The sequence below is a fragment of the Cyrtonyx montezumae genome, unplaced genomic scaffold (assembly GCF_038088225.1).
Source record: "Cyrtonyx montezumae isolate F1298 unplaced genomic scaffold, pur_monq_1.0 scaffold_17, whole genome shotgun sequence".
Classification (NCBI taxonomy): Eukaryota; Metazoa; Chordata; class Aves; order Galliformes; family Odontophoridae; genus Cyrtonyx; species Cyrtonyx montezumae.
In genome coordinates, this window is record NW_027071903.1 from 22,986,359 (window position 1) to 23,012,498 (window position 26,140).

Sequence of the window (26,140 nt, forward strand, 5' to 3'; positions counted from 1 at the left end):
AAGGAAAATGGAAGGCTGTCCTTTAGTCAGAGTGCAAAACTGCAGGAAAAGCTATTTAAATTAGGCATTTGAAAAAGGACAGTTAAGGGCTAGACCAGACTAAGAAATTAGTGGCATCTGTATTTAAGGCTTTAGGAACAGGTTAGATGAACATCAGTCAAGACTGTTTTCCTAATGGCATACCTGCCTCGACATAAGATAACTGAGACTACGTTTTAAGGTCACTGATGGCTCTTTAAATCAACAGCTTTGACACACACATGACATCAGACATCAAGTGCAGAGGGTTAGGTGAGAAGAGATACTACTATAAAAGCAGGTGTTAACCCACTGGTCCTTCCCGGGACTGAGATCAGAACCTAAGCAGTGGGGTCTGTCCCTCCTGGGGCATCAGCACCGCACTGAAGCTGGCAATCATGGCTGAGATTTTGGTACATTGCAGAAAACAAAGCAGAACTGAAATTAAAGTCGGACTTTTCCTCATACTGTTTAAAAGTCACATAAACACCCACAAAATCTGTTTCTGTGGCCAAAGTAAGGAGCTCATCGGTTCACCTCAGTCACTCCTGATAAATTAATGTCAGCACAAGCGTTGTCATAGAGGACAGCGTGTGCAAGAACACACGCAGATTTCCCACTTCACACTGTTTTGTTCACTAAATCTTCACCAAGCCGACCTGCACCGACAGACCTTCAAAATGCTCAATCCGCCCGAATTCCGTTTTAGGCCTAAATCAGTTTTAGGCTTAAATACACGCTTAACTCCTGAATGTGCGAACATGAGGCTTTGTTAAACGACAACGACTGAAGTAAAGGATTATGTACATTCCGGAAACAAAGAAGAGGAAGTGTTAGCAGTCCTAATTTGCATGACAAAAAAAAATGGTAACGGATTTACTTAGTGAAAGGAACGCTCCTTTTTATCAACACACAATTTCGGAATGAAGACAGAATGGCGGATCGCAGCAACAAACCGGTTTCAAGGTTTAGGGAACCGTCCTCAACCCGAGCGACACCGATCAAACCCGGACCGAGCGCTCCGCGCGGCTCCCACGCTCCACCAAGCCGGGACACGCACGTGGTTCCGTTCCGGCCCGGCCCGGCGGGTAACGGCTGCGCTTCAATTCCGGGCAATCCCGCGGCGTTAGGAGCGGGAGGACGCGCTGCGGGCCCAGCACAGCCCCGGCACGGCGGCCCGCGACCGCGCGCTGGTACCGACCTCCTCCGCACCGGGCACACACGTACGCGGGGACGAAGCTTCAAAGCGCCCGGCGGGGCACGCAGCACAGCTCCCGGTAGCGGACGCCCCTCCCCCACCCCCGCGCCTCCCGCCAGGCCTGGCCCAGCCCGCGCCGCCCCGGGGCACCTCATGGCTCCCAGCGCCGCTCCCTGAAGAAGCGAGAGCCCGGCCAGCGCCGAGCGCCGTCCCGTCCTCCTGGGCGGGCTCCGCGGGGCCGCACCGCGGCACTCACCCCCGCCCGCCCGACCCGCCCGCCGCCAACCTCTCGCGGGGAGGTCCGGAGGCCAGGTGAGCCGCAGTGCGCCTGCGCCGCGCCTCAGGTCGGCCGCGGCCTCCATCCGGGTACCGCGAGGCCCGGCAGGGCGGGGGGGTTTCATTGTGCGTGCGGCCGCCGCGCTCAGTCGCTCTAAGATGGCCGCCGCCGCTTCGTCTCCTGCCGCCGCGGGGGCTCCCGGGGCGCACACCGCTCCGGCGGCCGCGGCGCCGCCTCCCACCGAAAGCAAGAAGATCAGCGACCTGCGCGTCATCGACCTCAAGTCGGAGCTGAAGCGGCGTAACCTGGACGTCACCGGCGTGAAGACCGTGCTCATCTCCCGGCTCAAGCAGGTGAGAGCGCCGTGAGGGGGGGCGGGGCCCTCCCGGCCCCGGTGGCGGTCCTGGTGGCGGTCCCGGTGAAGGGGGGTGGGGCCGTTCCCCGTGCCGCTGCCAGCGGAGGGCTGAGGGTCGCCCGGCTCAGCCCAGTCCGGCCCGGCCCGGCCCTGCCCTGCCCTGCCCGGCCGCGGGTCCGGGGCCGTCAGGCGGGGTTCGGCCCGCGGCCTTGAGGCCCTCCCGTGCTCCGTGCCGCCGCAGCTCGCTGGGTGCTGGCTGTTCGCTGGCCCCTAGTGCGGCTGACTCGCGGCCCGGTGTAGTGATTCCTGAGAGGAGCGTGCCGATACTCGATAAGCTGGCCTTGGGAACAAACCGTTGTCACTGTCGTCGGTGTTTCCTCCTCCTCCTTCGGTAGGAGGTTCAACTTAAAGTTTTCCGTAAAATATAGTTTAGTTGAAAATCGTAATAACTTGGCTAGCTGATATCGTGAAGCGGTGGTGTCTTGCTTCTAATTGAACTCCATTAAAAACTTCCCTTCCGTGTCTCATTCAGGCTATCGAAGAGGAGGGAGGTGATCCGGATAACATTGAAGTAGCTGTCTCGGCTGACACGCCCACCAAGAAGCCAACTAAAGGCAAAGGTAAAAACTTGCTTGTCTGTAATCTATATCAAAAGGTTTTTTGTTGCGTGCATCACCTTAGGAAAGAAGCAATGAACAGTGGCCCTGGTTGTGCCCATGCTTCACTGTTTGAGAGTTCTGTACTTGAGGTGCCTTGTCCTCCTCACTCACTTCCAGTCACTGTGTTTCCCTCCTCATTGTCTCTGCTTCCCCCATCACCACCTGTTGCACCGGCTTGCTTCCTTTTCCTGCAGCCTCCTCTGTCTGTCTCCCTGTGTCACACATCTGCTTATCTCTGAGGGTGTGGAATGCATTGGGCTGTGCGAGTTAAGATTGTGGATGTTCTGCGAGATTTTTTGGGATGTGCCATATAATAGGATCCTGAGCATAGAGTGTTGAAGGCAAAATGGGTGTGGGTGGGTGTCAGTAGTGGCTGAGAGCCCATGTCATAGCAAGAGGAGAGCTAACAGGCTGCTCAGCTCTGAGGAGGTACTTGGCCCAGGTTAGTGGTGAGTGCAGAGCAGAGTGTGGTAGGAGTCAGAGCTGGAGAGTGCTGTGTGGTGTGATTTATCAACGTGCTTGTCACCGAAGACAAGGTTTATAATTGAGAGATTCCTGAATATAATCAGAATGTTCAGTGTGATTTAAAATCTCACATTAAAAGACTTCCGTTCTTGTGTTGTGAAAAATTATTATCTAGATTATAAACTGATAAATTTGGCAATAATTTTGTTGGCTGTTTACTTAAGCATAACTATTTAAGTTGTGCTTTGTGAGCTTGATTTTTTGGGGGGAGTTGCTTGTTTTCTGTTTCTCTGATGGTGTCTGTAACCTGTCAAGTTATACTGGGGAAGGAAATGTCTGTTTTAAGCATAGTGTTCTTTGCTGAACGTATATGCTAAGAATGTTCACAGATACCTGCTGTGGCAAAAATCAATCTTATACCACTGTCACTTGTCTTAGGCTGGGTTTTGTGATGGAAATGGCTATTCTTGTTTCTGTCTGGTGCTGTGAGAGGGCAACTTAATAAAATAAGTCTCTATAGAAAGTTTGAGTAACATCCGAGATGTGCTTCTGGCACTTTAGAAAAGTGAAGGCAAACAAGCTAAGCATATGGTTTCATTCTCTTCTGTGGCATTACTTTATTCCTTGCTCTGAGGATGGTAACCAGTGCTTAAGAAAACAACATGGAAGCTAAATAAGGACATACTTCCACAATTTTTTAATGTACAGACCTTAATGGCAGTTAGTTTTGCTGTGATTAATGCTTTTCTTATCTGCTGCTTTTTGTCCCGGTCTCCAAACTAGATTGACAGCGTTCTTGAACCGGCTTCTTGTGTAGTTGTACTGTTTTGCTTCTGCAAAGATAGTTTGCCTGCTAGTGTTGCTGCTGCCTGAGCCAAGGCGTCAGTGGCTGCTTGCTGTCACCTCTCCTGTGGAATTAAATTGTAAGGCTCATGTATCACGTGTGCAGCCTCAGTACAACTCGAAACAAAATATGACCTTCATTAACTTCTTATCTGCTCACTCTTGCAAGCTTGAAGTTTCTCTTTGCTTTTGGGACTGCTGAAGTCTTAGGAGCGTATTTTGTGCCAAAACGGAAAGGTTTATGCTTCATTAATCTTCCAAACTAAGAACAAGGAAAAAAAACCACTAATTTGTGGAGGGAAAATCTTTCTGGATTACTGCTAACTGTTCTTTGTGATCAGTACCTTTGAGCTGAAGGGAAAGTTGTTTTGCCAGAGTTATATTATTTCTGTCCAGCTATGCCTTGTTTGTCTTAACTGCTGATTTGGATGTTATTTCCCTCTCTCTGCCTGCTGCTTTTTTGTTGAAGCATACTGTTGATACCCGGGCAGTTACCTACCACACCTGGTGCTTGAAAAATCTATTCCCTAACCGTGTCACTAGGAAACTTCTGAAGGCATGTAGGAGAAGCATGCTTGTCAGCTGAATTTGCTCTTAAAATGGAGTATCTTGTTCCTCCTTAGGCTTGTATATACTCTTTACTACATGTAGTGTTGCATCCTTTATTGATTTTGCTCACAGGTTGCTCCAAGCCTTGTGCTGATATTTCACCTCCCAATAACTTGAGACTAGTGGGTTTTTAATTATTTTACTGCTGCCTAGCAGTAAAATGAATGATACTACCAGTTGAGCAGGATTTTTTTTCACACTATTACTGCTGTACAAAGCAGAGTAGGAGGAATGTTGGATGTTTCTCTTGGAGTTAGAAAATAGAGCCTTAGAAAAGGTGAGAGAGTGGGAGTAATGGATAAATTTTCTCTCTGCAGGCAGAGTGGTGAATGGGAGGGATGGAGTTTCCCTGGGGGTGGGGGTGGAAATGGCTACGTCAGGTCACCATCGGGTTTAGATATGAATGTAGCCAGTTCTGCTGCAGCTCTTAAGGTCTGTGGAAGAAGTGGGGTGGTTCTTTCCTATCAATACCAACTAGAAAAACTTGATATGGAATATTGGTACAGGCTGGACTGTTGAAGAATTGTTACACTGTTAGGTAATTCTGGATACTCAGTTCCTGATGTAGAAGACCACCAGTGGATAGGGCAAAGTTAAGCTACTGTGGCACTTGTAAATGGTAGAAAATAAACCCAAATAATGTTAAAACAACATTAAATAATGTTTAATGTTAAAACGTTTTAAACAATGTTCAAATATCTTCTGCTTAGCTCTAAAGAGGGTACCCATTCTCTATGTAGATAGACTGTTGCAATTTTATGGTGTGTATCCGTTGCCAGAAAAGTGATTGAGCACAGCTTATAAAGGAGTGCCGTCATACCAAGGCAAATTACAGTTTGTGTTGTCAGCTCAGGCACCCAGATTTGTGGCGAGTACTATTTACGTTGCTGACATTTCAGTAGCCACTGTGTAGATAACCGTACACATGAGACATTTCAATTTGTTGACAGACTGTGTGAGTTGAGTCTCACTGTGCCTGTTTGCAGAAGGCTCAGCTGTCGGGACAGTAGTTCTTATCATACCTCAGTCAGTTATTTTCTTCTAAGTGATACTGGTCTTGAGCATGTTCACAAACATCAGTTTCTGCAAGATGTTTGTTGCAATCTCATTTTCCTTATATGAAAAGGAGAGCAACATGGGCCTTTCCACAGTCTGTGGTGAATAAACGTAGAGAAGTTCTGAGTTTCCATGATTGCAGGTTTTGTTTTTTTATTAATTTTTAGCAAGTCACTGTCACAGACAGACCTACGCCAGCATGGGTCCCGTGAAGTAACTGATCAGGTCAGAGTAACCTGAAACGCAGAACTGTCACTGACAGCAAACTTCCTACCTCTAGCAGTCATGCAGAATGGTGGGATGTAATAGGGATGGCTGTGTCAGTTCTTTTTTATTTGCTGTAAAGATCACCTGCCAGATTTCCTCAGGCAAAACAAATGAATTTAAATAGTGTTCGAGACCATACATGCTAGCAGTTGCTAAATGTCTGGCATCAGCTGTATGCATTTGGCTACCTTTCACTATGGTTAAGTGGGTATGGGAAGACAGAAAAACTTACAGATTTAACAAACTAGAACTGAAATGAGAAGATTACAGCAGAAAATAGTTGAGCATGTGTAGAAATCCCATCCCACTACTTTTTACTTATACTGAGGTTATCTACAGCTACAGATTATATTGTTGAATGGTGAAATATTAGTACAGAGTTTGGGGTGCTCCTCCTTCGAACATCAGCTGTGAAGCATATGACAAACTACCCTTTCTGATATCAGTCTGCAGCTCTTTCTGTGGAAAGCTAGCTTTCCTCAGTATACCTGTTCTGCTGTTTTGTTTTTTTTCCCCTCTGAAATCTCACAGATCTATTGAAATCTATTACAATCCAAATATAAAATGGGAATATTTTGTTGTTTCCTTTATGCATTTAGATTGGAACCTTTTCATGTTTTGCAATCAGAAGCATAACTACTGCCGTGTGTCTTTTCCTGGAGCCATGCTTCTGAACTAAGAACCTCAGAATGGTGTGTGTGTGTGCTGTTGGTGTTGCCTTTCAGTGAAACAAATGCAAACAGTTATTTGCTTCTTGAACTGATACAGATTTTCAACAGAAGATAGCAAAGCTTCTTTCCAAAAGAGCTGCTGAATATTGTGGCATAGGCTCATATTCAGTTATATTTATTGGACAGAATGCTCTAAAAAAGGGGCATGTGGGTCTGGAGATTTCTGTATGTAGTGTTCTTTGGTCTTGGTTTTGCTGAAGGCTTGAAGCTGGCAGCCCGTGGTGTGGACAGGTGTACACTTCACAGGGGAAGAAGCAGGCTGGAGGGCTGGGCCCAGAGCATGGTGGTGCATGGAGTTGGATCCAGCTGGTGATCAGTCATGAGTTGTGTTCCTCAGAGACGGGGATAGCCCTGTTTAATATCTTGGTTAATGAAGGGGATTGAGTGCACCCTCGGTGGTACCGTGCTGGGAGGACGTGTTGATCTGCCTGAGGACAGAAAGGCCCTGCAGGGGGATCTGGATAAGCTGGATCGCTGAGCTGAGGCCGGCGGGGTGATGTTCAGCGGGACCAAGAGCCGGGTCCCTGCTTTGATCACAACAGCCCTGTGCGTTGCTGCAGGTTGGGGCAGAGCGGCTGGAAAGCTGCGTGGAGGAAAAGGGTCTGGGGGTGACAGCTGACAGCTGGCTGAGCGTGAGCCAGCGGGGTGCCCAGGTGGCCAAGAAGGCCAGCAGCATCCTGGCTTGTAACAGAGACAGTGCAGCCAGCAGGAGCTGGAGGAGATTGTCCCTCTGTACACAGCTCTGGTGAGGCCACATCTTGAATGCTGTGTTCAGCATTGGGCCTCTCACTACAAGAAAGATATTGAGGTCCTGAGTATGTCCAGAGAAGGGCAATAAAGCTGTGAAGGTTCTGGAGCTCAAGTCTTACGGGGAGCGGCTGAGGGAACTGGGATGGATCAGTCTGGAGAAGAGGAGGTTCAGGGGAAACAGCTCTCTACAGCTCCTGAAAGGAGGTTGTAGTGAGGTGGGTCTGTCTCTTCTTCCAGGTAACCAGGTAACAGCCATAGGATGAGAAGGAATGGCTGTACGTTGCACCAGGGGAGGTTCAAAATCGATATTAGGAAGAATTTCTTCCCAGAAAGAGTGGCGAGGTATTGGCACAGGGTGCCTAGGGAGGTGGTGGAGTCATTGTCCTTGGAGATTTTCAAGAAGAGGGTTGATGTAGCACTGAGTGACATGGTTTAGTGGGCATAGTGGTGATGGGTTGGCAGCTGGACTACATGATCTTAGTGGTCTTTTCCAACTTCTGTGATTCTGTGAAATGCAGTGGGTTCTAAAGGGAAATCTGTCTAGTTGTCATCTTCACTGAGCCAACTTTAGCTGAAAAAAGCACATATATAATAGGGCATGTTTCACTCAAGAATTCTATGTAAACCAGATGCTTCACCGTAGTCAGTCATGCTGCTGATTATTCCCTGCAGTGATGAAAAGCACTGAATAAAGGTGGCTTTGAAAAGCTGTGAACCTTCCATACTTGCAGAAAATCAAAAACTTATCTAGACAAATCCCTGAGCAACGTGATCATAACTTGGAAATTAATGCTCTTTAGCCCACTCAACGTCCAGCTCCAGATGATCTTCAGAGGTTCTTTTTAACCAAAGTTGTTCTGTGATGCTAATTGTCCTATAGAGACCGGTCTTCCCAAAATCTTAAGTTATAAAGTATCCAGCAAAGCTAGATGAGCTCCAGTAATGCCTGATATGCATACTATTTCCTTATCTTTCATTGTAACTTAAAGAAGAGGAGTTGATATTAAAGTCATTAACTTGGATGTAATTGCTTGTTTATGAAACAGCATGAGTTGTTCGTACTCACTCATCTGACTGTTTTTTTCCCCTCCTCATGTTAAAAAAACACTAGACTTTGATTGTTAAATAGTAGTGAACAGCTCAGATAAACCAGAGCATACAGAGAATAATAAACTAATGCCCTACACGTAATCAGTATTGGAAGAAGGCATGCTCTACTTAGCAGCTTTTGTCATTAGCCTGTCTTGTTTTTTCAGGTAAAAAGCAAGAAGCTGATGAATCAACTGGTGATGCTTCAGTTGAAGATGATTCCTTTGTCAAGGTAATAAAAGTATGTATTTTTTTGTTTTGCTTTCAAAAATTGAAGAATATTCCAGTTTCTATTTAAGTTCAGTGTTTGGCTTTAGTTCAAAGAAAGAAACCTTGCAAAAACAGCAATTTTCTGGTGGTGCTTTTGGTAGTGGGCTTTTTATTTATTTATTCTTAATATATCTAATAGCCATAGTTATGCCAAATATTTGTTGTTAACATCTACAGGAAAGTGAACTGGAGACTCAGGATACAAGTGATCAAGATGGAAATGATGAATTGAAGGACCTTAAAGAATCTGTTGAAGATGAGAACTTGAATTCTAAAGAAGTTTCAACTGCAGAAAAGAAAAGATACCTCAACGTGGAGCCACCAGAGACAACAGAAGATGTAGAAAAGGATTCTGAAAATCAGGTACTCTGTATTTTAAGTGCTTTGTTATCAGCAACACGCGTTCAGGGGCAATTAGAACTAGTTTTTGTACTTGGTCTTGCTTTCTTATAATAAGAAATAAGATAGTAATTATGATAAGTTTGAAATCTTTTTCTTTCTGCTTTTCTTGGTTTGTATCTGAATAGTCCTGAAATAAATGTGGTATTAATTGATAAAATTGAACCACAGTCCATTGACTTCCCAGGTGGCCCTTTTCCCTGTTACTAGTAATGACATAATTAATCTGAACGCTGAACTTGATTGAAGATGGAAGTCATGAAAAGATCTCACTTTTCAAATGTGTATTGATTTAGCTAAAATGTTTTGATTTAACTGAATATCTCAACTCTGCTTGTTTTTTTTTCTTTTTAAGTCTTAAATAGCTTGCTGAGCAAGTTCTTTTTATGTTTTCATAGGAAAATGAAGGTCAAGACATAGAGGATTACACTTTTCCAAGTGTCCACGTGAGTTCCAAATAATTCCTAATTGATTGGCACATTATCTAATTTTGACAAGCTCATTTTAGACTGCCTTTTGTTCCAGCTTGTGTCTTAGGGTCAGGTACTGTTCACCTTCACTCTGCTACATTGTAGGGAGCTTTTATTTATTTATTTTTAATAGAACAAATAACTGTGACTTCCAAGTAAGGTATCGCGTATAAATGCAAACTCCCGTGTATATCTGGGACGTTCAATGCACGAGCTTAGCAAGGAATGTTTTCTAAACTGTCTTAAAGATTCTCTTGAAGGATATAAATGGTAACATAGTATATACAGCCATCAGGCGTAGAATCTGAAATTTTAAATCTGAAATGTGTCTTTGGGGAATGTTATTGTTTTGATTTGATTGTTTAATGCTAACATTTGTAACTCAGAAATGCGTTCTGAGTTACATGGAACTGACATCTCAAAAAGGGACATCTCATATGCCGTGTCTTATTAGTGATGTTAGATTTTGACAAGAATTTACTCATCATGTTTCACCTTGAAATACTAAATGAGAAGTCTGAAACGAGGTAGGCTTCCTTCTCATAAGCTTTCAAAGACAACAATTAAGTACTTAACGTTTCACTGAACGTAGTGCTTAGAAGTGTGACATCCATCCATTCCAAAGGCTTTAGCAGGGCGGGGGACAGATGGATGTTGCAGACAGGTACTAGCAAGCTTTGCTCTGAATTTTCAGTGACTTGACGTGGAAGGAACACAGTCTTAGTTCCTGTATCATGTTTTCTTTGGAAGTAGTTTTTCAGTTCTTTAGTTTGCCTTCACGTGACTTAAGTCTTCTATTTTAGAATTTAAGGTAGAACAGTGCATATTTTCTCTCAGACATTTAGTCTTGAATTCCTTTTCTTGCAGGATGGTGAAGATGAGGAAAATGAGAAAGGTATGTTTGAAGTTTAATATAGTTCAGAGGTCTTTAGCCTGGTAAGACCAGGTGATTTTCTCTTGTAACGTTCAGTCTCTTTACTTATCTTAGTCTTGTCTCCAGTACAAAGTATCAGTTGTTTCCTTATTAAGCTCAGCACCTGGAATCATTGCAGTCAATGGGTTTATCTCACTCTTAAGAGTTATTTACTTTTAAGAGTTGATTACAGTACTAATCAGTTACTGTGGTGGATGTACGATATAGTTGAAATACCATGAATCTTAAATAACAAACACAAAAGCAGCCATAGCATTCAAGGACTCTGATTCTAGTACACGGTAAGTCTTGATGCAAATCTTCCAACTTGCACTGCAGTAACTGATGTTTAATTGAATTGAAACGATACTCCCTTACACTGAACTTGAGCACCCAAAAACATGTGGACCATCACATGCTTGACTTACTGTCACTTGGAAATATGAGTTGTATATAGAATGGTAAAACAAGTGCTTGGAAACCTGTGGAGTGGCTACCTTTTTTTATAAAAGCTGTACTCATTAGTGAAACTATAGAAGGAATATAATGCATTTGGGCAAACAGACTTTCTGGACAGAAGTCTTAAGGATTCTACATACTGTGGACTGGAAAAGGATGTGGAACATCACCTTATGCAAGATGGAATAAACACTGAAGTTACAGGATAAAACTACAGACTCCTTGTTTACGAGGGACCTACAGCTGAAATCTCTCTCCAGTGGAAACTGAAGAACACCGTTCAAGGTGCCGGTGTGGGACTGAGATGGGAAATCTGCCCAGAGGATGAAGACTGAGAACCATTTGTCTACGAACTCTGGATTAAAGCTCACCCCTCTATTTTCTGCAGTAGCTTTGTACAGTTAACTTGACTGCCAAACAACGGCTGGGAAAGGAAAAGCCAAAGATTACCAGCGTGGGAGACTGACTGGAATTCTCCAAGACTGTAATACTTTTGGATTTGGGAAGGTTCGAAGTCTCAAAACCAGGAAGATTGAAAGATGGATTAAACCAAACTGTGAGCATGCAAGGCAACTATTATCTTCTGATACGCTAAATCCTAAACTGGAAAACGGATACTTATGAAGAACGGGTATCTCCAGGATGGATCCATATTCTGACTCCTAATGTTTTGGTATTTGTCTCTAGAAAATGTGTTTTGCCATGAAGAATAAGTGATCCTGGGTAAAGGATTTATATTTGTGTTAATACACCTTTGTGTTTTTTCCTAACCTTCCATCAGTGCTAATAACTGGCTTTGTATTTTCTAGGTCCTATTCTAGCATATGCATATGAAATTGTTTAAACTTCTTGTTTTGCCATATTTATTCCTGTTAAATCCTCTTAGATAAAGCAGGTTCTGGTGATGGTACACAAGAAGTATCTAAACCTCTTCCTTCAGAAGAAAGCCTAGCTGAGGCTGATCACACGGCTCACGAAGAGATGGAAGCTAACACGTCTGTGAAAGAAGCTGAGGATGATAACATATCGGTTACAATCCAGGCTGAAGATGCCATCACTCTGGATTTTGATGGTGATGACCTCCTAGAAACAGGTAAAAATGTGAAAATTACAGATTCTGAAGCAAGTAAGCCAAAGGATGGGCAGGATGCCATTTCACAGAGCCTGGAGAAGGAAAGCAAGGACTATGAGATGACTGAGAACCATAAAGATGGTAAGAAGGAAGACTGCGTGAAGGGTGATCCTGTCAAGAAGGAAGCCAGAGAAGGTTCAAAGAAAGCAGAATCTGGAGACAAAGAAAAGGATACTTTGAAGAAAGGTCCCTCGTCTACTGGGGCCTCTGGTCAAGCAAAGAGGTTTGTTTTTCTATGTCAGTTCTTTACGATACTGAGTGCCAGCATTCAATAAGATCACTCTACATTAAGGGGGTAGCAGCAAGAATCTTGTAATTAGTGTCCTATGCTCCTGCCTATAGATTTTTTTGACCGCCATAAGTTACTTTTTAAAATTCAAGATCTTCGTATAGACACTATGTCCTACTGATTGCATTGTCGAATTGTCAGCATTTATTTATTTTTTTTTTTCCCAATTTGACGAGTTTTTTAAATGTCCTTGTGATGATGGTAATGAACAGCTATCAGTTCTAAGAACACAAAATGAAGTCAAGTCCCCGTCCTGAAATCTGGAGAAGATTGCCATATATCCACTGAATAGAGTTGTCAGAAAATCTAGATCTTCAGGCATCCTGGGGAAAATCAGTGCAAGAATCCATGAGGGAATCATTTGTTCAAATACACAGTCTAGCCATTTTTTTTATTTTTTGAAATGTTCACTTGTCTATTAGCATAAAACGCAATGCTTAGCAAATTCTGTGTTTTCAATTTTCTTCTGATTTTTAATTTGCTTCTCTAGCTCTACTAAGGAGTCTAAAGAAAGCAAGACAACATCAAAGGATGATAAAGGTAACTATTACAACTTAGGGCAGTACTGTCTTGAAGTAAATGCCTTCCTCTTTAAGAACTTCCTTGCTATGTAATAAAATGTCTTATATGACTGAACTTGTTCAATTGTAGTAAATTGTATAGAGGTGCAGTATCATTGGCTCTGTGTGTATGTGTATTTCTCATGTCAGATTTCATATAAGGTCAAAAATATTTACTCTAGGGACTCTATGGAAATGCATTCATCTATTTCAAAATACTATTGTGAGCAAACTCAACATCTGCCAGGTGTTTTGATTTTATTAAGAAGGTGTAATTTTCAGATATACTTACTGTAACTTGACATCAGCCTAAAGGACTGATGCTTATGCATCATGACATTATACAAAGTACTGATGATTATACATACGCATAGAAAATGCAAAAAAAAAAACACCCACATGCAGTTATTTAAATATAACACCAGTTAAATTATTTGTTCAGACTTTAATTCTTGCTCTGCCTTATATAAAGTGAACTTTCAGCTGCAGTGTAACAGCTAATGTGCTGGATGTGGCTGTCAGTACAGTGAAGCTGGAAGCTATCTGTAAACCTTGGTGTTTCCTTCTGTTACCATAAAACCCAGTTTTATGAAAAATTCATAGTGGAGCTCTGGTGTGCATTAATGTCAACAGTTATACGGATGCTTGAGAGCTGAGCAAGTATATTCTTACAAGCTGATGTGCCTCCTTAATTTGCCTTCTTGCTCTCTCCCAAAAATTTCATCATGGAATCTCATATATCACAAAGGATGAGTGGAACTTCACATGAGAAGTGAAGTTTTCAGGAGAAATCTGTGTGACAGACATAACTCAGTCTTCTGTACGTGCCTGTCTGCTCATGATAATTTTCTGTTTATGATGAAATTAAAGAGTAAATCTGTTTCTGTGTAGCATTTACAATATCTCTAATAGTCACTATCATAAGGCTGTCTCAAAATACATACAAAAGCCAAGACAGCAGCTATTTAATGATAAACTTAAACAGTTTATCAAGATAATCCTAGATGAAGGTAGCTGAGGTTTTATTACCTTTTGCTCTTAGTTCATCTTGATGCGTTGAAGGAAAGCCAGCTGTTTCTCAAGGTGGTTAAACTGCCTTTGAAAACTGCACGCCATCAGATTTTCCAGCTGTTGAACTGAGCTCCCGTGCTTGTCTATCCTGTACGACCGGCTGCATTTTAACATACTCAGAAGCAGTTCATGCAGCTGACAGCAATCAGCAGGAAGCTGAATAAAATAAGACAGGAGATGTTGGGGATTTGTACGTGACTCTTGAGTTCTTAGTTCTAAGTTGTTACAATAATTGCTAAAATGTTTGCTTTTCCTTAGGGATCTATTTTTTATTTGTCCTTGTATTTTCCTTTACATGTGCAAAATAACATTCTGCTACATCCAGCAGTGTATTAAAAAGCTGCTTTGGATGGAGGGTAGACACCAAGAAGTTCCAGAAATGAGACAGATTCTGGAGGCTAGGAAAAATAAGCTGTGTTGAGGATTAACTGTCTCCGCTGTTAACCTCTCAGTCATTGCGTTGGTGATTTGAAGTGTAAAGACATACTAAAGAAAAACAAATGTTGGGTGCATTTCTAGATGGAAGTTATCAATAAGAACCAGAAGTTAAAGCTTAAAATACTTACCTAAAAAGTAAAGCGTGCCTCACAGAGTGCTGTATGATTTCCTAGCTCTGTCAAGTAAGCCAGACTGTTGGTTTCATTATGTGGGTGAAAGAATGAAATCTTATGGCATATATTTTTTTTATATAGAAGTCTTTTCAAGAAAGGTAACCGGATAAACAGTTTCTTAAAGGTAACAGGCTAAGTTTCTCTTGTCAGCAACAGTATAGTTCAATGTTCATTATGTCTTTGTCTTCTTAATTTTGTTGGCTGTTTTGCAAAACTTGTTTCAGGAAGTGGAAGCAGTGTTAGTGGTAGCAGTGGAAGTTCAACTAGAAACCTGTGGGTTAGCGGACTCTCTTCCAACACAAAAGCTGCTGACTTGAAAAATCTCTTTGGCAAATATGGAAAGGTATTTCATGTGGTGTGATACTGCGTGTTATGTGCGTCTCTTCCCCCATCACCCCTCACTGTGGTTTATCCTAGCAGGCAGCTAAGCACCACAGAGTGGTTTGCTCACTCTCTCAACTCCTGATGGGAGAGAATCGTGAAAAAAAACAAAACATCCAAGTAGAGCTTGTGGGTTGAGATAAAAACTACTTGCTAAGAGAGGAAAAAAAGGAAGGGGGCTGGGGAAAAGGGGTTTTAGTTATTACTGTACATACACAGACCAAGCAATGCTCAGTGCATATCCTCACCTCCTGCCAGCCGGTGCCCAGCAGTCCCCAAGCTGTGGCAACTCCCAGACCAACTCCCTGCTGTTTTCAAGCTTTTTCCACATGATGTCATATCGTACGGAGTATCCCTTTGGCCACTTTTGGTCAGCTGTCCTGGTTCTGTCCCCTCCCAGCTCCTTGTGCTCCCTCAGCCCCCCTGACTGGTAGGACAGTACAAGAATCTAAGAAAACTGAAAACACAGAATCATGTCAGACGCTATGAAGGAGAAATCAGCTATGCCACAGCGAAGCCACGACACTCTTACTCTATTCAAATACAGAAATTTAGTATTACTTCATTTAAACACAAATCTGAGATGAAATGTATTGGTTTTTTACATTATACTGTTTAGATGTTCAGCACCTTAAGCAAGAATTTGTACTTACAGGAAGACTCATAACATAATAAGAAAGTTGTTTTCCTTTTGAGGTAAGATATAAATGGTACTAACATTGAGGTCAGGACTGACTTGAGTCTTGAGTCTTCAGTCTTGAGATTTTTTTTAATTTTTTTATTACATAATGATGGGTAAGTTCTTCAACTGTATTTTAAGATTGAAAGACTTAAAAAGTGTTCTGAGAGCTTCTGAGTGGAGAAAAAGAAGTTAAAAATAATATGGCAGCTAATGTCTACTCTTCTGGGGACTCTTCTCATGAAGTTTGTTACGGGCTGCTTAAACTAAGTCATTTTCCCTGGATTTCAGCTTAGTATGGGAATTCTATGAATCTGATTATTGGATATCTCGTTTTTTATAATATATTAAGGAGGCAATTTTATTTAATGTCTTCATGAGTAGTAAAGCATAAAGAGTCTATTTTGTTAACATTTCCAATTCTCTGCCTATTTTTGCTTGAAAGATGTTCAGCATCTGTATGTACTTCCATACCCACTTTTAAATGGGAAAAATGTAATCACTAAATGACTGCAGCACTGCAGGCTGCTAAAAAGATGACATTAATGCATTATAACTTGAGTCAGTTACACTTGCTGCTGTAGTTAGGGAAATTCTAACAAGGGAACCACAACACAAGACTTAATGCTTTCTCAAGAGGCACATGTTGGTTACCAAAGCTGCTTAGCTGACACATTTGGTAGTTACCTGTTGAAGAACTTTTTGCCTTAAGCAACATTATGCAGTAGTTTACTATGTATTCCTGTGATTAATTGGCAGCAGATGACTTTTTTTCTTTATGCATGTTCATCCATTAGAGATGAAACATCAATTTCAGATCAGCATCAATTTTGATGGTGGTTCTCAAAAAAACAAACAAAAAAACCCATGTTGTTGTGGTTGTTACTGGTCCAAACAAGACATAAGCTTTAATTTGCTATGATTTGAAAGTTGGGATAGAGTTTCTGAAAAGGTGTGACTATTTTACAAAGCTTGCGGGAGTTCCTTCTAATGGGGTGCCTTTTCTTTTGTGTTTCATATATACTGTGGTAAAAACATTATTGGCATATCATCCGTTCGTCACTAGAAATGTACTTCTAAGACCCTACTTTTCACCTGTTTTGTAGGTACTTGGTGCAAAGGTGGTCACAAACGCACGAAGTCCTGGGGCAAAATGCTACGGCATTGTAACGATGTCTTCCAGTACAGAAGTGGCAAGATGTATTGCCCACCTTCATCGGACAGAGCTGCACGGACAGCAGATTTCTGTTGAGAAAGTAGGTTTAATAAGATGAACAGTTTACCCAATTAGACCATATTAGACAAGAATCTATATTAACTTATTTGCTTCTGGAAAAAAAAAACATAGGTGAAAGGCGATCCTTCCAAAAAGGAGCTGAAGAAGGAAAGTGATGAGAAATCCAGTTCAGGTAGAAGCACAGGAGATAAGAAAACTGCATCAAGTGATAAAACCAGCAAGTAAGAACTTTCACATGTCTTCTGAAGTTGTGAAAATCCTTTAAGTTGAATTTCCTCATTGTGTTTGTATGTTTCTCTCCTAACAAGAACTCCATCAACCAAAAAAGAAGAAAAGAAATCAGAGAAATCTGAAAAAAAAGAAAGTAAAGAAGCCAAGAAAACAGAAGGTAAAGATGAGAAGAGTGATAATGGAGCAAGTGGCCCTAATCAAGAATCCACTAAAAAATCTGAAGAAAAGAAAAGAATAAGTATGCAATATAGCCATGTTTCCTCCTTGTGAATCTGTGTCTGACTTGTTTGGGGGGTGTGTTCTTGCTTTTAGTTGGATGAAAAATAATGAACCACTGATTTGTCTCTAAATTCAGTAATATCTATTGGTTCAGAGCCAGTGTGAAAGCTTCTGTAGATCATACTGCTACTTAGCTTCAGAAGTGTGCTGGCGTGCTTCTGCTACCAATAGCACTTTGGTGACGTTTCTGAACCTCTAAGTCAATGAATATCTGTAATAGGCAAATGAAGACCGTGTTTGTTTTAAATTGCCCTCCCTTTTTCTTGTCTTTCCCCTTCCCTAGGTGGTAAAAGCCCAGGTCACATAGTAGTTCTTGACCAAACAAAAGGAGACCAAGGCCACTCAAGGACAGTGAGAAGGGGAAGGTTTGAGAAGGTAAGTATCTATCAATTAATTGAATCCTTTTATGATTTGATGCTACCTTACAGTTGATATAATTATTTTTTTTTTCTGATGAGCTTAGATAGAAGCTTTGTATGCTTTGGGATAGCTCAGTAGTTAATGATATTTAAACGTAGCATCCAGAAATCTCCATAAGTGAATGAGACTTCTGAAATAACCATTGTAATCTCTATCTATAGCCGCAGATATTGAGGAACAAAGAGCGTATTATTCAAGATAAAGTGAAATTCAGGGAATACAGGGGTAGAAAGGATATCTTGCCTTTTGAAAAGATGAAGGAACAGAGATTGCGAGAACACATGGTTCGATTGGAAAGAATACGACGAGCTGTTGAACTCCGAAGGTAGTAATTCAACTTTTTGCTAAAGGCTATTTTACACATGAACTGATCAGATACTATATTTATAAGTCTAACTAGAATGTATCCTGTCAAGCCTTTTACTCAGATGTTAAAGTCTGGGGTTGTACCTAACAGTGCCCTTATACAAATAAAGTGACTCAGAATTTTTTAATATTTTAAAAGCTGTATGTGTATGCACATAGCTTAGTGCTTGTTAGAGGGGGTGTGACTGCATGCTGGTTTGCTTTCTGAAAAGATGAGAAGTTGAATTGGAGATGTGGCTAAAAATAGCAACTGTTAGAGAACTGTTATGTTCACTAAATGACAAATCCAGCATAATACTATCTTGTCTCTTTACGTAAAAAGAATAAATGGATAGTTTATTTTATTTTGCTCATTTTATGTGGCAAAAATTAGCAAAGAATAGTTAAGTGACTTGTGTTTTTAACTGGGTTTTCCAAAACAAAGGAATTCCTAGCAAGCATAGATCTTATAGCAGAAAATGCCTTTCCTGCTTCCTGTAAGCTGTTCTATAGGAGGTGTAAAAGAAAACAAATGAGTATACCTAATCTGTGCAAGTCAGAACATTTGTGTTTTTCTGTCTTATTTTTGGACATAAGGAAGTAATGAAAACTTTGTTACTTTGAAGTAGGCAGCAGCTAAAACAGCAGGTATTTCTGGGAGTGAAATGGTATTAATTGCTAAGTTGTTGTAACCTGCCAGATAAGAATACAGCAGTAGGAATCCAGTGCAAAAAAAAAAAAAAATCAGAATGATAATTCTTGATTTAAATGTTTTAGTATCTGTTGTCTGCTTAAGTGGTTCTGTAGAATAAAATTTGGCTACTTAGGGCTGAAAGGAGTAGGCTTCTAATAGCAGAGCTTCCGTCAGTTGTAGCTTTCTCACAAGCAGTTTATGAATGTCTGTGCCTAAGGTGATGCTAGTTTTGGATGAGAAACTTTCAATTTAGTTTCTACTACCTCTTCTTGTTGTTATTCTTTTTTTCAGGAGAAGAGAAATTGCTGAGAGGGAACGTCGGGAGAGAGAACGTATACGAATAATGCATGAACGAGAAGAGTGCTTGCAGAGAGAGAGGGAACGATTAGAAATTGAAAGGCAAAAGCTAGAGAGGGAAAGGATGGAACGAGAGCGTTTGGAAAGAGAGCGCGTTCGTATCGAGCAGGTATAGTCTGAACACACATACAATGCAGTACCAGTTAAGGACTGTACCCCAGTTTGCACTTGGTATGAATGTCTCTTCAGCCTTCCACTCAGGCCTCAAAAGAATAACCCAGCAACAAATAAGCAATGATGTAAAACAGCAGTAGCAGTCTTCACCTTGTTTGACTTGTAATTTGATGGCATGTTCTTGATACAGTAGTTGTACGTGTTTGTTAGAGACACTGATACTGAAGTTCAGTAGTAGATGACATTGCCTCTACGAGGTATTCTTAAGTAATTTTGTTGGCCTTTTTCCTAGAAAACAGTGGTATAGCAAGGGTAATAAGCTGTTTTTCTGGGTGGTGAACGTATTAGTAGCATGAGGAAGCACTTGGAAATTTTTACACCTAACAGATGTATTGTCTGTGCTTCAGAGAAATACTCCTTTATGCTTCTGTGTCTTGGATGCTGTCCAAACATGAATTATATCAGACAGCCTTTTGTAGGAAGCTGTCCAAAGTTGGTTCTGTATACGTACAGAGTGTTTCATAGGTATGTTTAATTAGAGCTCTTGTGTCTGATGTGCTTATTTTCCCATCCCTTTCATGGTAGGAACGTCGAAAAGAAGCAGAGCGTATTGCTCGTGAACGGGAGGAACTTCGTCGACAACAGCAACAACTTCGTTATGAACAGGAAAAGAGGAATGCTTTGAAACGTCCACGGGATGTAGATCACAGGTAATCCACTTCTGAAATCATTGCTTTACAGCCCTTATAAAGAGCTGGTAGCTGTTTGTGCCTTGAAAATGTGGTTGTACCTGAAGCAAGTCTTCACAGAAGAACTGAATGTCTGGTATTTGTTTCTGACTTCACTGAACGTCAGGTACGAAACGTGGTATCTGTACCAGAGGGCTTTGAAATAAAAGCATCCCATTAATGAATTCCTACTGTACCAAAACAATGTAGTATAATGGCCTTAATGGCCAAAATGTCTAGATTTAATGAATTAAGAATTTACTGATAAATTAATGGTTCAGGGAGTCAGCGTTATGGCCTTTTATTTTTGTTGAAGCTGATGACTTGTATCACTGGCTGTTTGAGCCACCTGAATCAAAGCTCAAAGGCAGTTTCTGTTAATAGAAAAAATAAATCTGAGGTCTTGGCCATGAAGTTGACGTGAGAAGTACAGTGGTTGGCGACTGTAAGGTCTCATGGTAGAGACAATAGCAGAACATAGAAGTATGTGAAAATGAAGCTGTCGTTCTTCCCCTCCTGAAGTAACTGTCTCGCTTTCTCATCATGAAGATGACAGCTGAGTGTTTCTAGTCAGCAATGGGACAACACTTTCCACACTGTTCTTTCCTGAGAAAGCTGTTTTGATTTTTATTTTCATTTTCTCTTGAAGGCTGTTGTTGTTGTTAAATCTTAGAAAACTTTCAAGGGCAAAAATCTTGGCAGGATTTTATTTTACTTTTTGTACCGTTGGCATCTAAGATCTAAGCTACAGAATACTGTGCTGGGCAGTCTAAAGAAACAAAGAAGCCCACTGCTAGCATTTTTCTTACATTTATGGATACAATCTTTTTCATTTTGAGTCTTTCCAAGGGTCCAAAGGCTTGTCTTTAAAGCAGATGACTGGTGCATAATTGAAACTTTTCTGTATATGAGGCTATATTTGGGTACATGTAACTGATGGTGGATCATTGGTTTCTAACCTTAAGGAGAGATGATCCTTACTGGAGTGAGAGTAAGAAGATGGCTCTTGATACAGATGCACGCTTCGGTCACGGCTCAGATTACAGCCGCCAACCCAACAGATTTAATGATTTTGATCACAGAGAACGGGGACGATATCCAGAAGGTTCTGTTCCATCATCATCTTTTGATAGGTAAGATAAGATAATGGGGCAGCAGGTATTGGTCTGCCAATGTCTTTATATTTAGAAGAGTTAAAGATGTCACCGTGCAGACATAGCATTGGAGCAGTGTTTAGAAATTACTTCAGGACTGGCCCTTTATAGCACAGCACGGTACCTGCTTTTCCCTGGGGATGTTCATTGTGGCATGGTGGTCTTTTCATCATGTTTCAAAAGAAATTTTGCAATTACTCTTCTTTCATATCTTGTCACAAATGGGTTCCAATGAATTCGATCTGTTCTGCTTGGTTAATTCATCTCCTTAAGAAGCAAGGCTGAAAGCACCTGACTTAATGACTTGCATGAATTACGTTGGTTACAGTCTGTGCAACGCAGCAGATTCATACTGCAGGCCCAACTCCATGTTTCCACTGAACATCTCCAATAACCAGTTGTAGCATTAAGACCATGTAATTGTGGCTGCTGGGCTTTTATGCTGCAAATGAACACACCCCAGCTGGCTCAATAATTGTAGCATTCCCTGTGCTTCATACCACAAAGGCAAAAAGGAGACCCTGCAATAATAGCTTCAGTATTTTAGATCCCAAACTACACGCAGAGAAATCCAATGAAAAATGTTAAGGTGGTTTTAAGAACTCAAGCTTGAAATGACAACTACAGAGATAAATACAATCCAGTGTGTAAGGATCCTTGCAATGTAAACCATGTAAAGAAGATGAATAGCATTTTACGTATGATTATACAAATAGTATCTCTAACCTCTGAGCTTTATTGAAGGAGAAATGGGAAGAATGGAAGACAAGCAAATGACTTTTTCCTGCTCTAACAACCTAGGCGAGAACGATTTGTAAATCAAGGTGAAGCAAAGAAGACTCGCCCAACAGCACGAAGAGAAGAGCCGGGCTTTGAGAGGTACCCAAAGAATTTCAGCGACTCCCGAAGAAACGAGCCGCCACCGCCAAGAGGTGAACTTCGAGAGGCAGACAGACGGGACGTGCGAGGAGACAGGGATGAAAGAAGAACAGTGATCATTCATGACAGACCTGAAATACCACACGGTCGACATCCAAGAGAGACTGGTTCAAATCCACCTAGGCAAACGAATTGGAAGACCGAGGGAAGCATAAGCGCAGACAAACGGGATGGCAGGTAAACTTGCTGGGTATGTAACTTGTGGCAGTACTGACTCTTGTGAGATTTATCCATGGTAATAATGGCCCAAGAACTGATGAGAAGAGAGAACAGGTTCCCTCCTAAAGAGTGGCCAAGTCCCCTCCCAAAACAGTAGGAAAAACTTCACCATTACTTTGTCACTTATGCTAAGCATCCATTAACTCTACGCTGGCACCTAGCAGTCTGTTCTTATTCATGCACAGCAATATATAGGAAGGAGGCTTTTTAGGTGAGAATTGCTGATATAAGCAAATACATGCCAACTTTTAATTATTTAGCAAGCCATGCAGACTTAAGAATGTTTCTAAGAAGCCAATGCAAGCTGCTAGCAATGTGGAGAGCATAAAAAGCAGTCTGAGAAGTCTGTTATGTTTTGGTATCTGTTATATTACATTATACTGAAACCAAAATTTTGATAAAAGCAAATTTTACAGAGGTGAGAGGCCAGATCGATCAGGAAGAGACGTGTCTGGACATGTGAGAGGTGCACCTCCTGGGGGCCGAAGCAGTGCTTCTGGGTACGGCAGCAGGGAAGGAGAACGAGGAGTGATGGGAGAACGAGGTGGTGGAGGACAAGTAAGCAATTCCTTGTTTGTGTTTATGCATGAGGCAGGAAGAAAGTACAAAATCATACTGGAAAAATGAGTTGGCCGCAAATCATCACATAAATCAGAACAAGCTTTCTAATTTAGAGCTGCTTGTTGCCCATTAAATAGTGTGTGTGTGTTACTATTCTGTATATTTTTCTCAAAAGCCAACAGCCTCAATGTCCCCTGCCACTCCCTCCTGAAGCATTTAACATTTCTCTTTCTGCAGATACACGGAACGTGCTCACTTAGTTATTGCGTGGTTGGGGTGGAACTGGGAGTCAATTACAGCTCCTGGAACTTCACCCTTTGCACGCTCATCACTGCAAATAGTTGCATTTTGTATCTAGTTATTTCAGTAAGACTTGATTTAAGAATGGTTTAGCTGCTTATGGATTGAAAGCCTGAATTACTAGATTTTTAAGCAGTATTACTTGAGACCTCTAGGCTTCACTTTCTTGAAAAGCTCACATCACACTGATGATGATGCAGGCCTTTCATTGTGAAAATAATTCTTTCTTGCCAGCACTATAATGAAGACAGACATGTTGTTGAACGGCACAGTCGTGAAACTGGACCAAGGAAAGAATGGCATGGACCTGGTTCTCAAGGAAGTGGGTATCATGACGCAAGGAGGATGGGAGATGGCCGTGGAGGAAGTGGCATGATGTCTCCACACACAAGGTACAAAAATTGTTCCTTCCTCCGCCTTCCCCACTGAGCTCCCATGGTGCACAGAAACCTTTAGAAGTGCAGTAGCCTCAGTGTAATCAGCACTGCCTCCCGTGGAGGGCTTGCTGCCACGCAACATGCACTCCATCTTTAAACGCCAGCACCTGGCTCCACCGTTCTTGTACTGCTAGTGCTGCTCAGTTAACAACATCAGTAGCTTCCTGAAAAGCCTCCTGTCTGGAATGGTTTCAAGAGTCTTTGAGACTTAACTGCTAAGTGATATGAGAAGTATCGATGTTCTTATCTGTGCACCAGGAGTGTAGATGCTTTTGATAACACTTCTTCAACACCTTTGTTTCCAGTAACTCGTCACCAATAAATAGAGTTGTACAGATCACAGGGAATTCCATGCAGAGGGGAAGTGGCTCAGGATTTAAGCCATTTAAAGGTGGACCTCCACGACGATTCTAAGACCTACAGCTGCTTGGTTTCAAGATAACTTATTGAAATTTCTTGTAAACTTTCTCTGATTAAAACCAGGAAATCTTGTCCAGAAGTCCTGATTAAATTTTTTTAATTTAACATGCTTACTTTCCTCTCAATTTTGGAGGCATTTTAATAGTTACGTTGTAATTTTGGATAGTTTTTGTGTATCTTTGATAAGCGTTTTCCCTGAGGCACTAGAGCTGTATAAAGACAAATTGGAACCAAAATATTTGTTAATCCTGTATAAAAGAATGGGTCGCAGCTGCGTGCTAGTTTGATTTACCAACGTTAGCTCTGTGGTGTCATGCTTTAAAGTTAGCTACTTCTCACAACATACAGCTATAACCTCCGTTTTGAAGGTTGTCCAGGCTATTCTCTCTGCTTTCTAATTTGTAGAGAAATAAGATTGTTCTTTCATTACTGGGTATTATGTAACCTATTTTTGCAGAAGGTACTGTTACATTGAGTGCATTTACGTGTATTCTTGCAAATGTATTCTTTTGAAATAAACCTTCATATTCTGTATAGCTTCTAGTAAGTCTTTGAAACAGTCTTGGGGGAAGGAAGAAATAATGGAACTGACAAGCTGGCATAGCAAATCAAAACCAGTATTGACAAGTCCTTCTGAAGATCATGAATATTTAAAGCTCATTCAGTATTTATACAAGCGAACACTGGATCTTGTAAATAAAAAAAGTCTGCTAAGTCAATACTCAGGTAAGGGCTGAAAGCGTTACTGGTTCAGACTGCCTTTAAAAGGTCCATCAGATTCAAGGCAAGGGCGAGTAAGAACACGCTGCTCTTTGCCAGGCTGTTACGGTCCGTTTGTGTGGAAGAGTTCTTGAAGTGTCTGGAGTGTCCCAGAAAACTGAAATAAAGTGAGTTAAATCGTTTCTCATAAGTAACCTTTCAGGAAAGGTGGGAGGGAATTGACTACAAGTTTCTGTAGATGATCTTTTATAAGTACTCCAAGCTGACAAATAGCATTATTTTATTTCAATGTAAGCTATATTAGCAAGTGTCAGGTATTAAACTCCTCCTAGAGGAATATCGTCTTCATCTCAGTTCTTACTGCTCATGGAGCTTTTTTTTCCCAGTAGACTAAAGCACAAGTTGGCAAGCTAGACTGTATCTGAAAAACAATATGCAATATTGTGCTTCATTAAGTGACAGCACAGAAAATACATAATTAGCAGAGGATGAGTCCACAGTCACTGATGGACTGAATAGGAAATAAAGACAAAGCCAAGTGGACAGCACAGAAATACAACTGGAGAGATGATTCCTTGTCTTGCCTCAAGAAGTCTAGATACACACCGTAGCCTCTGAAAGCATAATGTTTCTTGATGTTGTTTTGCTTATAAATAAGAAACTCTGTGGATGTAGATAAGTTAATTGAAATAAAACTAAATGAAAATATAGTAATGGGGATGATGGCAGAAGATAGAACGAAAACCAAACTGCCTCAGACTTTGACTTTTCAAAGTATTTCAGTAGATCAAAGTCTGTATGTTTTTAGTGGAATACTTCATCCACCCTTGACAACGATGAAAGGCTTTAAATGCCTGAATGAAATTTATTTTCAGAAGACTGCTATCAAAACAGATCTCATCAGGGTAAAGATCTGAAACTACAGTGACATTTTTGAAAGGCAACTTAACAATTTTGCTTCTGTGATACAAAAGGGGTATGAAAGCACGGAACCAATCTTCTCAAAAAATGATTTAAGTGTTAATTATTGCAGCTGTTTACAAGGAAAGCGTCCGTTCCTTCTCACAGTCTCTCAAAAGATAAAAACAATAGAAATAAAACATCTGAAAGCACAAAACATTCAGTAGGTGATAGCATTACAGTACTGGGTAATGGTGTAGCATCATAATGAAGGGGTTTTCCATCACACAGCAGTGGGGCAGTGCACAGCAGCTTGAATGCAGCGATCTATTTCAAGAAGGAAAGCTATTGCTTCCCTGAAGTGACTGCTGGCTTTGAATTGCTTGGTTAAAAGGTATTATCACAACAATATGGTTACAGAGTCAACGGTGGAGAACGTATAATTCACTTAGTTGGTTCTAAGTTAAAGTATGTAAGAAATGCAAACATGCTGCTGTCAACAGAGCATATAAAGGGAATGTGTGATTACTGCAG

At 41.3% G+C, this 26,140-nt stretch overlaps 1 protein-coding gene across 8 annotated transcripts; it reads left to right on the forward strand.

The window, feature by feature from the left end:
* The first annotated feature begins 1,636 nt into the window (after positions 1-1,636).
* Positions 1,637-24,522, forward strand: SLTM (SAFB like transcription modulator). 8 transcript variants are annotated; one of them, XM_065733767.1, is made up of 21 exons: positions 1,637-1,846; positions 2,381-2,468; positions 8,485-8,558; positions 8,765-8,950; positions 9,385-9,432; positions 10,324-10,351; positions 11,715-12,183; positions 12,740-12,789; positions 14,716-14,834; positions 16,658-16,807; positions 16,900-17,009; positions 17,097-17,257; positions 17,582-17,673; positions 17,880-18,043; positions 19,049-19,223; positions 19,814-19,938; positions 20,922-21,089; positions 21,912-22,226; positions 22,673-22,826; positions 23,364-23,521; positions 23,872-24,522. In XM_065733767.1, the coding sequence occupies exons 1-21, from the start codon at positions 1,652-1,654 to the stop codon at positions 23,978-23,980; spliced, it is 3,138 nt and encodes a 1,045-aa protein (XP_065589839.1). In that variant the 5' UTR covers positions 1,637-1,651; the 3' UTR covers positions 23,981-24,522. The 8 variants fall into 8 exon arrangements, with proteins under 8 accessions (XP_065589839.1, XP_065589841.1, XP_065589847.1 ...); XM_065733769.1 differs by having other exon boundaries at positions 22,685-22,826; XM_065733775.1 differs by having other exon boundaries at positions 17,097-17,176.
* Positions 24,523-26,140: the final 1,618 nt, after the last annotated feature.

Coding starts and splice junctions, on each gene's coding strand:
- SLTM (XM_065733767.1), top strand. CDS start 1,652: ATGGCCGCCGCCGCTTCGTCTCCTGCCGCCGCGGGGGCTCCCGGGGCG. Junction 2,469..8,484: donor GAAGCCAACTAAAGGCAAAG/GTAAAAACTTGC, acceptor TTGTTTTTTCAG/GTAAAAAGCAAGAAGCTGAT. Junction 23,522..23,871: donor ATGATGTCTCCACACACAAG/GTACAAAAATTG, acceptor CTTTGTTTCCAG/TAACTCGTCACCAATAAATA.